Source organism: Paroedura picta, chromosome 15 (assembly GCF_049243985.1).
Source record: "Paroedura picta isolate Pp20150507F chromosome 15, Ppicta_v3.0, whole genome shotgun sequence".
Classification (NCBI taxonomy): Eukaryota; Metazoa; Chordata; class Lepidosauria; order Squamata; family Gekkonidae; genus Paroedura; species Paroedura picta.
Window position 1 is genome coordinate 16,081,127 of NC_135383.1, and position 13,258 is coordinate 16,094,384.

General features: G+C 42.6%; 1 protein-coding gene across 1 annotated transcript in view; it reads left to right on the plus strand.

Annotated features, from left to right (window-relative positions):
• Positions 1-13,258, plus strand: part of RPA1 (replication protein A1) — a 51,725-nt gene that overhangs the window by 329 nt on the left and 38,138 nt on the right. The window contains exons 2-5 of the mRNA XM_077311923.1: positions 1,332-1,379; positions 2,661-2,739; positions 5,210-5,318; positions 9,189-9,277. Coding sequence (XP_077168038.1) covers positions 1,332-1,379; positions 2,661-2,739; positions 5,210-5,318; positions 9,189-9,277 — 325 coding nt within the window. The remainder of the gene's footprint in view (positions 1-1,331; positions 1,380-2,660; positions 2,740-5,209; positions 5,319-9,188; positions 9,278-13,258) is intronic.

A 13,258-nucleotide genomic window follows, 5' to 3' on the forward strand; every position in this document is an offset into this window, starting at 1 on the left:
GGTGCCAACCTCCCGGTGGGGACTGGTGAACCCTGGTTTTGCTGCAACAGGTGATAGATCAGTCCCCCGGAGAGAATGGCTGATGGGTGGGCTCCCTAGTATATATATATATAGTATAATAAATGATAAGAATAAAAGGGCTTGCACGGAGGTATTTAAATACAAATAAGCATTTAAACGTCCAAAGGAATGCCTATGCCAGTAGTGACTTAATGTGTAATAAACAATTTATTTGCATTTCTTATTGCGGCCCAATGTTTCCTATGCAATTCAATTTCGGGTGACTGCAAACAAATCCTAATATGTATCTCTGGAATTTGGGCAGTTTCATTATGCTGTATGTTAATTTGCCCTCTCACTCCATCTATTGGTCTGAGATTATTATTTTCATTCTGTGACTTTGTATCTGAGGAAGTGTGGGTGCACACAAAAGCTCATACTTTGGCTAAAACTTTGTTGGTCTTAAAGGTGCCACTGGACTCTAAATTTGTTCTTCTGCAAGAGTTGTTGTCCAGAGTCTTTTGCTTCAATTTACTGCTTGAAGTGCTGACAACAAATCATCAAGTCAATCTCGTCTGTCAATATGACTTTTCTCAATTCATACAAAAACATGGCTTTTCATATACACCAAGAAGCGTTTTCCAAAACATGCAAAAAGTTTCATTGGCATCCTATCCCTCAGGCTTATGTGACTATCAACAACTCTTGCAGAAATTGTTTATTATACTTTAGGCCATTATTTATATAGGTTTTTCCACTGCGGTCCCCCCACACCCCAAATCCTGCCCACTCCTGGCTCCACCACCAAAGTCTCCAGGTATTTCCTAACCCTGCTTATCGCTCTAAAACGGCCACGTTGTTCAGGGGAATTAATCTCTCTTGCCTGGATATACAGATGCCAGCCTCTTAGTGGGGCCTGGGGAACCCCTGGTTATAAATTTCCCTTGACCTGGAACCCTGTATTTGAAGAACTGCTGCTTTCCATATGTCCCTGCGTGTCAACTATCGTAGTCTGGTAACCACCTGTTGACTGTCTCACTGCTTAGGATGGCCTGTCAGGGGTCAGCCGAAGCCAGGGTCTTTTCCATCATGGCTTTGGCTCTATGGAATGAGTTCCCTGAAAAGGTGATGGTGGCCTCTCCCTTGAGATCTTCCAGGGATGCTGCAAGCCCTGCCTGTTACTAGGACTTTTGAGGAGGGGGTGGGGTTCACAAGACTTTGTTTTTAAAATGGAAATTGAATTTGCATTTTTTAATCTCAAAGTTTTTATGCTGCAGTGTGACATTCTTTGTTCAGAGATCAACTTTGTTTCTCCCCCCACCGCTTTACAGTCCATTATGCAAGGAGAAGATGTTGGAACACCTGTCTTGCAACTTATTGTGAGTATTACCTGTTGCTCTTTTTGTGCTACTCATTGCTTAGTAGTAGACGAGGGGCAAGACTTAAGGAATAAGCCTACAACCATGACAGGTGATCTGTCCGGAATTTTGTCAGCAAGCAGTGGAGATTTTTAAAAGTCATGCATACGGCAAGATGTCAGAGATGAAGGAATTAATATTCAGTGGTTATTATCCGTTTCAAGATTAAAGAAAATAATGTGGAATGTAGAGCTCTAAGAGAGAAGACTGAGTTCGAAAAGTTGATTATAAAACAAAGATAATTTATTATGATGCATATTTAAGTTACTGCTTCAGTTTGAAATAGAACAAGTGAAAAAGTGTGTGATTAAATGGATGCAGAATTTTAGAGAGTGCCTATGCAACAATAGGAATGGTTATGGGGAGAAGAAATTACGTTTACAGCTAGCCAGATACTAAGAGAGAAATGGTATAAAATGTTCTTCATATGGAAGAATGAAAGGAAGGAGGGAGAGAAGAATGAAAGGAAGGAAGGGGAGGAAGAAAGGAAATGGGATGAATTCAGGGAGAAGGAAGGAAAGGGGTTGAAGGAAGACAGAGAAAAAATGAAGGATGTGATAAAGACAGTGGGGGAGGGAGAAAGGGAGGTCTTTCTTGGACTTCCCATGGCTCCTGCAGCTCAGGAGGGAAGCGGAGGAGTGCCCCAAGGTCACCCTGGACCCTATGGGCAGCCTTTCTTCTCCTGCAATCCCCCTGACTTGGGAGAGTTCGTAGGCCACAATTGGTGTTCCAGGGCTGGCCAGCAGGCTCAGCCTCTCCCTCCCTCCCAGCTACCCTGCTTTCTGGCTAGCTTACATTTGGAAGTGTGCCAGTGGACTGAGCCAGATCTTTCAGCTTGGAGGAGAAAGAGGAGGCCAAGGGTAGGGCAGCCCCGCCATTGGTCCTCTGGTGCATGGCTGCTTCCTGTTGGGGGCCTATGCCCCCAAACAGCCAATAGGCAAGGCATGAGTAATCCCTCATGCAATCTGAACTTGATTATGAGAGAAACTTTGTCTTATATAGCCTGAAATATACATTAATTTTGGGATAATGTGATTTGCTATCCCTCTGTATCCCTTTTATATTTGTCTTTAAAAAAAAACCCACAATATTTACAAAATATATGTATATGACCAGGCATTTGTGCCCAAATGTATATTGCTACTTTTTCTTCTGTGATGATGATCATCAAGCTCCCCTTATTGCACGGATTCCTACAGTGTTCTTCGGAATTACAGCTCAGAACTTCTGTTTTTTCCCCAGACTATACGCGCTATTTCGACTGGAAATGGCTTGCCACGTTACCGAATGCTCATGAGTGATGGAGTGAACATGCTTTCTTGTAAGCATTATTGTGTAGAATCATATTACAAGCATCCTGCCAAAAGCAGATTTTGCCCAAGAGAGGAATGTGATGTAGCTCAGTGATAGATTTGTTTCATATCATTGACCAGGTATTCTGGGGTGTCTTGTAGGCTTGGGCCTCTGCAGTGATTCTGTTCCTTCCTGAGAGATTCTAAATGGTAATACCGGGGAACTAAAGTTCTTGATACTTATTTAGTATATATTTATTATGTTACAAATTAATTTTTTTCCGGAACATGGAATATCAATGCTTCCTGGATTTGGTTTACAAACAACAGCTTCTGCTAGACAGACAGGCTGTTGCACAGACAAGGAGATTCTGTTCTTCACACTTCTAAATAAGCCACCTGCAGTCTCCTTGGCAGCCTCAAATGGAATGAGCGTGTGCTGTAGAGTTCCTCAGAGCTCCAGGCTAGTCCCATGATATTTAACATCTGTATGACAAAGCCAGGCGATGTCATCAAGAGGCATCAACAGTGGGGTCATCTGTATGTCGATGACGCCCCACCTCCAGTTCTCCTTTTCCTCTCAGCTAGCATCAGCAGACAGTAACAAATTTAACGAGGGTGAATAAATTGGGGCACGGTGCAGATGTAGGCAGCTCATGTCTGTGTTAGTAGGAGGAAATGCTGCAGTTTATGTTCTCCCTGAGAGCATTACTTTTGGAATCCCAGGTAGAAACTGTGACCTGGTGTGTTTTTTAGCAGCATAGATAATTATTTGCTAGCTGCACCCATTATTAGAACAGAAGGGCTTGCTCCCACCCTCCCTGCCTTGGTGATTGCAGCTGTCTTTTACATGGGATTGCCTGAACACTTATATTGGTCCACAACTCTGCTTCCTTTTTGTTATCCCTAGCTTCTGGAACCTCTAAAATACATGCAATAATAATCAGCTTTCAGCTGCAAGCCTACTTGATAGATGAAAAGTGATATGCTTTTTCCATAGCTACTACTTATGCTTAAAATGAAGGCCAGTTTTGTCCTCCAGAGTATAGTTTCACAGCTGATGTTTGAGGAAGCAGCATAATCTTGGGGCCTAATTTCAGTACTGTCCTGGATAACATCACCCCCCCCCAAACTAAAGGAAAACAAAGTGTTCCATCAAGCTAATCCCCACTATACTGGTCTGTTAGATTCTTGAAAGATGATATACCTTGATCCAAGAGGCTGCATCCTATTTTCTTGTGTTCAGAGATTTTAATCCTGTAGACATATCTTTTCGCAGGGACAGGTTTTTACTGAAGTCATATATCCCTGAAATATCCCACAAAGCTCTGCTGTGTTGACAATTCTTTGCCTTTTCAAATAGCTATATGCAGCAATCTGGCATTGGAAGCCTCCATAGCATCACTCAGTTCGTGTATTTCTTGTTTCTTCTCCATTCTTATGCTGAGTCTCTATCATCCCAGCATGTCATAAGAAGTATTCATCTTATTAGCTATTACCCAATTTCTTTCTGCAATTCTGCCGCAACTGCGTGAGCCACCTCAGGGGAAGGGTATTTTTTGTTGGGTTCCCTCATGAGTGTCTGACTCATGTTGACTTATACAAGTATAAGAATAAATAAGATACATGACTCATTTATTTTCCTTTAATGCAGTCTGATGATATATCCCTAAATTTAAATCCAGAGGCTTTCTGCCTCTGTGGTACTCTTGACCCACTGAGATTACATGATAATGGCTCAATATAGTTTTGAGGGAGGAGAGAGGGACCAGTGACATCAATTTATAGAGCTATAGCATCTGAGCCCTGCTGTGAAACTGAGAAAGGACACTCAGGGATGTCCTCCTGAAGAGTTCCCCTTGCACAGTAGACCAGGGGTAGTCAACCTGTGGTCCTCCAGATGTCCATGGACTACAATTCCCACGAGCCCCTGCCAGCATTTGCTGGCAGGGGCTCATGGGAATTGTAGTCCGTGGACATCTGGAGGACCACAGGTGGACTACCCCTGCTAGACTATGAGAAGCTAGTCCAGTCCAGTGGGTCAAACCCTTGGATTGTGGAGGCTGAGTTAAAATTCTGGCTCTATTCATTTGGACTTGGAATAGGTATGTTAACAGCTGTAAAGCCGTTTCCCCATTAAATGGTACTCTTTAATTTCCACGGGAATTCACATTAGTACACCTGTATGTGATTAATGATATTTTGAGATTCCTTTGGCAACAAACAGACATATTAGGTGGTTAATGTTGCAACAGCACTACTGTAGTTTCAAATCTGTCTTTTTGAAGGTGAAGTATTGGTTTGCATTCCAGCAAATCCATGACCTTTGCAGTGGTTTGGTGATTTGAGCTTTAATTAACTGGAGAAGTTAGTGTTTAGATCCCTGCTTGATCATACATGACCTTTTTCTGAAAATGCTCTATCATGTGCGGCCACTTTGACCTTACAATGTCAGTTCTGAGTGGTTCTCTCCCCCCCACCTTCTGTTTTGTTGTGCAGCTTTCATGCTGGCGACGCAGCAGAACTCTCTAGTTGACCAGGGACGCTTGGCTGCACATGCTATCTGCCAGATTAACCGGTTTATCGTTAACGTCTTGAAGGATGGAAGGTAATTGTTTGCTCCTTGATGTGTTCACAATACTTTTTAGAAGTTGTCCTGTGGGATAAAGTTAAACCTGTGATTTTTTCCAACCTGGGGCTGGAAATATTGTCTGTCTCCCCTTGTGTGGAGAGGTCTGGAGTGGCCTGGAGGCAAGGTACCTTCTCTCCTAGGTTTTTACAACCCTAGGCTTTCCCCTTCCAGTTATTTTAAGAATCTACCTTAAAGTTGAATCAGGCAGTCTGCTGAGATGGCACAAGCTTCTTCTGTGACCTGCAGAAATACTAGGCAGAGATCCTATGTTTGTTTATTTCTATTTATCAATAAAATTTTATTTATTACTCGCTCCCAGCCAGCTGGCTCATGGTGAATTACAATGGTAAAACCCCACAGTAAAATGATAAAACAATATCCCTTTAAACCGTATCCTCCCGGATGGCGAAATACTAATCCTCAAACACCCTCCCACGCCCAACAACCTCGCATTAGTGCCTCAGGGAAGATGTTCATGGAGAGCCTGCTGTCATGACTAAGCCAGGGAGGGGCCTCTGAGCTCAACTGCACCGGCCTCAACCAAATGCCTAGTGGGATTGTGAAAGCTCCATCAGGGCCCTCATAGAATAATAGAGTTGGAAGGGACCTCATGGGCCATCTAGTCCAACCCCCTACACTATGCAGGACACTCACAACCCTATCGCTCATCCACTGTCACCTGCCACCCCCTTGAGCCTTCACAGAATCAGCCTCTCCGTCAGATGGCTCTCCAGCCTCTGTTTAAAACTTTCCAAAGATGGAGAACCCACCACCTCCCGAGGAAGCCTGTTCCACTGAGAAACTGCTCTAACTGTCAGGAACTTCTTCTGGATGTTTAGATGGAATTTCTTTTGAATTAATTTCATCCCATTCGTTCTGGTCTGTCCCTCTGGGGCAAGAGAGAACAATTCTGCTCCATCCTCAGTTCTTCTGGAAGCTCATTCCACCAGGTCAGGGCCAGGACCAAAACACCCTGGCCCTTGTCAAGACCAGGCGGACCTCTCACGGGCTGGGGACCACCAGCAGATTAGCACCCACGGAATGCAAGACCCTGCAGGGGGCATAAGGCCATAGTGGTCCCTGAAATATGTGGGGCCCAGATCGTGGACGACCTTGAAGGTTAACACCAAAACCTTGAACTTGATCCGGAATGTAACTAGCAACCAATGCATCTGCCTCAGCACTGGCTGGATATGGTTCCTCTAAGACGTTCCCGTGAGGACCGTAGCAGCTGCATTCTGCACCAGCTGTAATTTCCAGGTCAGGAACAATTTTTTAAAAAATGCATCTATTTTTGTCTATCCCAGATTAGCATTCTCATTTTTTTCTGTGTTTTCTCTTGAAGCAAAGCATATTCTAGATTCAAAGATCTTTTAAGATCACCCCCTAGTCACAGTGAGTACTGACTTGGTAACGGTTTGCTTTGAAGTAACTGGCATTGTAGAAGCCAAGGTAACAGTGATACCTGTATTTCTTCCACTTGTCCCATATTCTCAAAGACGTTCCAGTAGCTATATCATCAAGCATCACTGCCATTTTGTTTGCCATAGGGTAGCTTCTAATAAAGTGGAAACACTTAATGCTGATCTGTCTGGGCCCAAAAGAAGCTAGTAGTTTTCACATGTTATTTGAGAGCGCTGTGATGTAGCGTAGTAAAATAAGTCAGGCACTGCTGTCCCCTTGCCTGCCTCTGCTGTTTTCCTGTGTAATGTTTTAGCATGAAATTCCAAATAAAGTTTAAAGTAACTCTTTAATTTTCAAGAACTGATCAGCCTACATCTCAAACACAGAACGAAGTGTAGCTAAATATTTCAAAGCCATGATTGTAAGAAATCACGCTGAATGCAACCCTACAATCCTAAATTGGTGACTCCCTTTGCTGTGCCTCCTTGATTCTTTTGCTAAAGCGTTCTTCCGAGAAATTATACTGGTGAATTTTATCCCATTCACCCTTTGCCATACCCTAATTTCACATATTACCACTGTGCATAACCAGACTGACAAGATAATGAAGAGAAAGGGTGTATAGACAGATACCAATTTTCAAAAAAATCAGAAAATATGTTCAAGCAGATGAATCCACAAAATCTATGCCGACATAAGCTACAGGGACTCCCAACAACTAGCAAGGGGTGTGACATTGCCAGGGTTATAGTTACAGATGAAGGAAATTACGGGAGAGAATGATGATTTATTGCAGCTACAGGTTACCAGATAGCTAACACAATTAAAAATATGCTGAAAAACGCTGACAGGATGGGAGTTATTTCACAACTAGCTTCAAAGCTAAGGTGACCAGATTTTAACGTTGGTAAAGCGGGACACAATTGACCAGGAGGGTTCTTGATTAAAATTTTGGTCTATACGGAGCAACAAAAAGTTGCATAGAATGCAAAAATAGTATTGTAATATTTTTTTAATTTCAACATAAGTACAATTTGCCAGGTACCCCCAGATGTCCCTCCAAAAGTGGGACAATCTGGTCATCTTATTCAAAGCCCATTCATAAGAACAGGCTTTGAAAGGGTCCTCCCTGTGAGCTTATTTGGGATCTTAAAGTTATTAACAGACCATCACAAGAAATAGAGGCTCCGTAGGGGAGACAAAGAACAGATTGTTTCACGGGGCCTGTTGGCTTAGAAATGCTTCCTTGGCAGAAAAGCCCCTAAATTGGGGGAAACGCAACCAATATAAGACAATATGCTATATCTAAGGAAGTGTGCATGCACACGAAAGCTCATACCGTGAACGAAACTTTGTTGGTCAGAGGTGCTACTGGACTCTAAATTTGTTCTGTTATAACGTGTTTGTTGTATTTATTTTCTGCCGCTGTCAGCGAGACCAACTCATGGCAGGTTACATAAAACCCCACATAAACTTAGGCTTAAAAATTAAAACTGTTCTCAACCCCCCCCCCCCCCGGATACCAAACAAAACATGGTGATGTAAAAAGACTCCAACCTCCTCCCCCAATTTCCAGCAGCCCCCTCTCGGTGTCTCAGGAAGAGTCCAGGGGTGCTGTCAAGTCCAACCAAGGTATCAAAAGTCCAACCATATTTATAACAAATATGCTAGTTTAGTAGTGAAGTGAACAAACAACTAAATAGACAGGGCTAGGGTTGACAGCTGCAGGTGTCCTCCCACTAGAAGGAAGTGGGTGGGGACAGGAGCACTTGTGCATGATGTCACTTCCGGTGTAAAACTAGAAGTGACTTTATACAATTCTACAAATCGCCCAAAGCCTATATGGTTAAAGCATGGAGTTTTGGATGGATCCTAGAGCATCCTCTTTCCATGTTGATGCCGCTTCCTTTCGACTGAAATCACATGGTGCCAGCCTGTGAAGAGCAGGTGGAATGGGGCAGATCCTCTAACGAGACTTGGTGCCCCGGGTGGGAGAGGAGCGGATATTCGCAGTAATTACAGGTTTCTTTTTCAACTGCTGCTATTGTTTTGTTAAATAAAAATTGAAAAAGGTTTAAAAGAAAGAAAAAAGATGCAAGCTACATCCTGAGAAGAAAACAGCATGTTCTTTATACAATGTTGGAAGAATAGCAGGCTTGACAGTGCTGTTTCATCTGAAACTCGCACATACTGTGCCAGTCTGCAGGCATCACTGAAGTGCCATATTGGCTCAGTCTTGTCTACTTATCCTTGTTTGTATTTGAACAGCTTATACTCTTGACAGTTTATGGAGCTTTTGTTCCCATCTGTCTTCCCAAAGGTGATTGACTGAATAGAACCCAAGAGCCTGCATATTGTTTGCATTTTCAGTTCATGGGCTTTAAGAAGCGAGTAGGTGTCAATAATCCAGATTTTTCTTTCTTTCTTTTCGGGTCTTTGCAGGAAAGTGATTATCTTGATGGATTTAGATGTTGTGAAAACTGCTGATGCAGTGGGCGGTAAAATCGGCAATCCAGTGCAATATGCTGAAGGTAAGAAGCTTGCCTCAGGTGGCTCATGACGCTTCTTCCAGAGACTTAGCTGCTACACTGGCTTTTGAGTAATGAGTCTCCCTGTTTTTTATGCAGAATAAGGATTTTTCTGCTTTTTCAGCATCCTCTGCGCTGTGGGATCACTTCTCAGATCTTCATGCTCAGTTTTCTCCACTGGGCATTTTTGCTTTGGAGCAGTGGAAGGCTAAATCTGCTTGATTAATTATTTTTAATTGTTGATAATACAGCATGAGCCAAAGTTGGGAGTAATCAATGCCTTTCAGGTGACTGTATCCGAGCTGTGTGCAATAGTATGGCGTGTTGAGTTTATTTGTAGCTAGTGGGATGGAGGGATGAAGCCACAGGGGGTCCAGGTATAAACTCAGCTGATTGGCTCAAAAAGCAAAGTTAAAATTCTTGTGTGTGTGTGTGTGTGTGTGTGTGTGTGTGTGTCTCCTTTCACATGATGGGGGACATGCGGTCATGGCCAATTTGATTCAGAGGTAATGTGTAATGCAAGTGAGGTTGTATCAACAGCGACTGAAATTGAGGTGCTACAGTAAGTTCCAAGGAAGAGAGTTAAGTTCTGTTGATGGGATGCGTGTGCACTCATGGCCACTGCATATCCCGTGTGGTTCTTCAGGTGTGCGCGAATGAGTGCGCCAGCAGTTTTTAGAGCCTTTATTCTGTGGGTTTTTAAACAGTGCACGGGAAGTAATTGAGGAAATTTCTGGAAGCTTTGAAACCATATCTGAGGGGAAATGGAAACTGGAGGGGAAACTGAAATATATGGGATATTTGCTTTCCTGTCCTACCTAAATGTCTTTGACAGCATATAAAATTGTTCCATCGGGCGTATGTGTGTTTTCTGCAAGACAAATTGCAAAGTATATTCAGTACTCAGGAAACAGTTGTGGAATGCTGAAACCTGAAACTTTAATTTTTTGACCATTGTAAAGGTAGGAAGTATAAAAATTGAAGAAAGAAAGTAAATTCTGTAGAAAACAAGTATATTATTTGGAGAGAAACTCTCAGAGTGACACTAGTAGGACTGCCAACATAATTGGGTATTAAACCGCATAATATTTTTTAAACCCTGAACTTTAATAATGTATTATAATTAAATGCTTTATAGCAGGGGTAGTCAACCTGTGGTCCTCCAGATGTGCATGGACTACAATTCCCATGACCCCCTGCCAGCTTTGCTGGCAGGGGCTCATGGGAATCGTAGTCCATGAACATCTGATGGACCGCAGGTTGACTACCCCTGCTTTATAGCATATTGATTGGCGCTAGTATAATTTTTAAAAACCTTGAAAATATTGCATGTTTACGGTACAAGAGTTTGTTTTCAGTGCTTCCCCAAATTTCCAGTGTTTTTCCCCTCTGGAAAAATTGAGGAAGTCCTCAGACTTTTTTAATGCAGTATGTTTGGAATGTATAATAAAACACTTTGTCAAACAAGCGTTTTCTTTGTCAAAAAGAAAATCTTTTGTAGGAGCTGCTTTTCAATGTTTCCAGTGTTTTGTTACGTTCGCCAATTTCCCATTTTTTTCTCCAAAGCCCTTAAATCTCCAGCAGGAATTGCCTGCTCCGATGTCTTCAGTTTTTATAAGCACCGTTCTGTTTCGGTGTAGATGGTTTCCACATAAAGCTTTGCACTTGTAACTTAAATGTTATACTCAAGCGCTTGATTGCTTTGATTTTTTTTGTCCCCCTAGACAAATATTTTTGATTGAAGTGCCTGGCCATTCTTCCCTCCTCCAGTTGTTCCTTCCCCTCCCTGGCCCTGGTCTCCCTCTCTCACAGTCCCTGCTGTGTCTTATCTCTCCTGGCTTCTCACCATCCCTGCTCCCTCCAGGGAGCTGCTTTCTGTTTGCTGCGGTACTTGTCAAGTGCCATTTTGCATTTCCCTGCCATCTGAAGTTCTTCATTTCCCCCCCTGTGTTGCACAGATGTTTCTGTTACTATTTTTGTAGCCCACTCTTTTTTTTTTTTTTTTTTTACATTTCACATTTTTCTGCAAACCTAAGCCTTCCTCTGGATTTGTATTAGTTTATGATCTAGCTTCAAGTGGTCCTGTTCTGTGGATTTCTGCTGCAGAGGGTTTTATTTTTTTTTTGGGTGGACGTGGTTATTAGCTATATAAATCACACTATATAATAAAAATAAGAGCCTCTTGTGGTGCAGAGTGTTAATGCAGCAGACATGCTGTCTGAAGCTCTGCCCATGAGGCTGGGAGTTCAATCCCAGCAGCCGGCTCAAGGGTGACTCAGCCTTCCATCCTTCCGAGGTTGGTAAAATGAGTACCCAGCTTGCTGGGGGGTAAACGGTAATGACTGGGGAAGACACTGGCAAACCACCTGGTATTGAGTCTGCCAAGAAATCACTGGAGGGCATCACCCCAAGGGTCAGACATGACTTAGTGCTTGCACAGGGGATACCTTTACCTTATATAATAATAATAAATAATAATAATAAATAATAATAAATAATAATAATAAAATGTAACTTATAACCTGCCCTTCCTCAAAGGCTCAGAGCAGGCAACAACATAAAGAATAAACTGTGATCCAATTTAAACATTAAAATTACCAGCAGTTTGCAGTTAATTAAAAAAAAACATTCTCTCTTCCGATGAGAGGGGTGATAAGAGGGATGATTGTTTATGTTCTGAGCAGTCTGGCATGGGAAGCCAGATTTCCAGTATTGCTTCCAGCCTCAACTTGGTGGAACAGCTCTGTCTTGCAGGCCCTTCAGAACGTCTTAAGTCCCACAGGGCTCTGATCTCACCAGGGAGAGCATTCCATCAGGGCTGAATAGAGAATGGGGACCTTGACCAAAGTCTGCTCACTAGATCTCCATTTCCTTTGGGGGACAAAGGGGAGGAGGCGCTCCCGTGGGCACCAAGGTTCCAGGCAGTTTGGGGGCTTTAAAAGTTCTAATAACCTATCCCAAAGGAATTTGAACGGTGTGATTGAGACCTATGAGGTTGTTGTGTGTTTTAAGTCAGGAGGGATGCCATCTTCTCCCCCGGGACTGTGCATTTGGGAGAGAAGAAAGTTGACTCCACAGCTGCAGTGAAATCACTTTCCCATGAAATGTTAGACACCTTCTGGTCCAACACATTTGCTTTCATGCCGCAGTCTCTCTTGAAATCTTAAGTCATCACCTTCTTATGGTCAGTGCATTTGCGGAAATGATACAAGGGCGTCTTCAGAAATAGTGTGTCTTTTCAGCAGCTGGAGTCATCTGACTCTTGGTATATTTGCAATGTTGACGTAATGTAAATGTCATTTAGAGCAGGCGTAGTCAACCTGTGAGCCTCATGGGAATTGTAGTCCATGGACATCTGGAGGACCACAGGTTGACTACCCCTGATTTAGAGTACATATTATTAACAGAGAGGGTTATCCTTATGCTGGTTAACCCTCCCAAGTGCTCTGTAGACAGGGCTGTACAAATTCTTGTATGATTTCCTGTTGTGACTGGAGATGCTTCCCCCTCAGTCTGTGCCCTGCCTGTTTCACTCCATTGTTCTTCCTTTCCTCAATGCCTATTTCCTTTTCGGATGGCAAAAAGCCTTATTGATTTTTTTTAAGTTGTTTATTTACTTACAGTCTGTCTTTCTCACTAGGAAATTACTCTAGAAAAGTCACTTTGAAACCAAAGTAGTCTCTTTGACGCTATGTAGGGCAATTAATACTTAATTCACAGGTCCTAATGGTAATTAGCCCCTTTTGTGGGATCTACCCTTTGATCAACGAAGTTTCTGATTCAGAATTTAAGTGGGCCTTGAATAATGCATCCTCTTCTCAACAGCACCCTAGTAATGAGTTATTAATGTTTTATTAAGCTAAACCTTCTAACTTGCAGTAGTATGAAGCATACAATCAAGGAGAACATAAAATGATATGTAGAAAAAATAACCTAACATCCTAACATCTATGACTTCCTAACGTTCTGTATACAAATACAAGC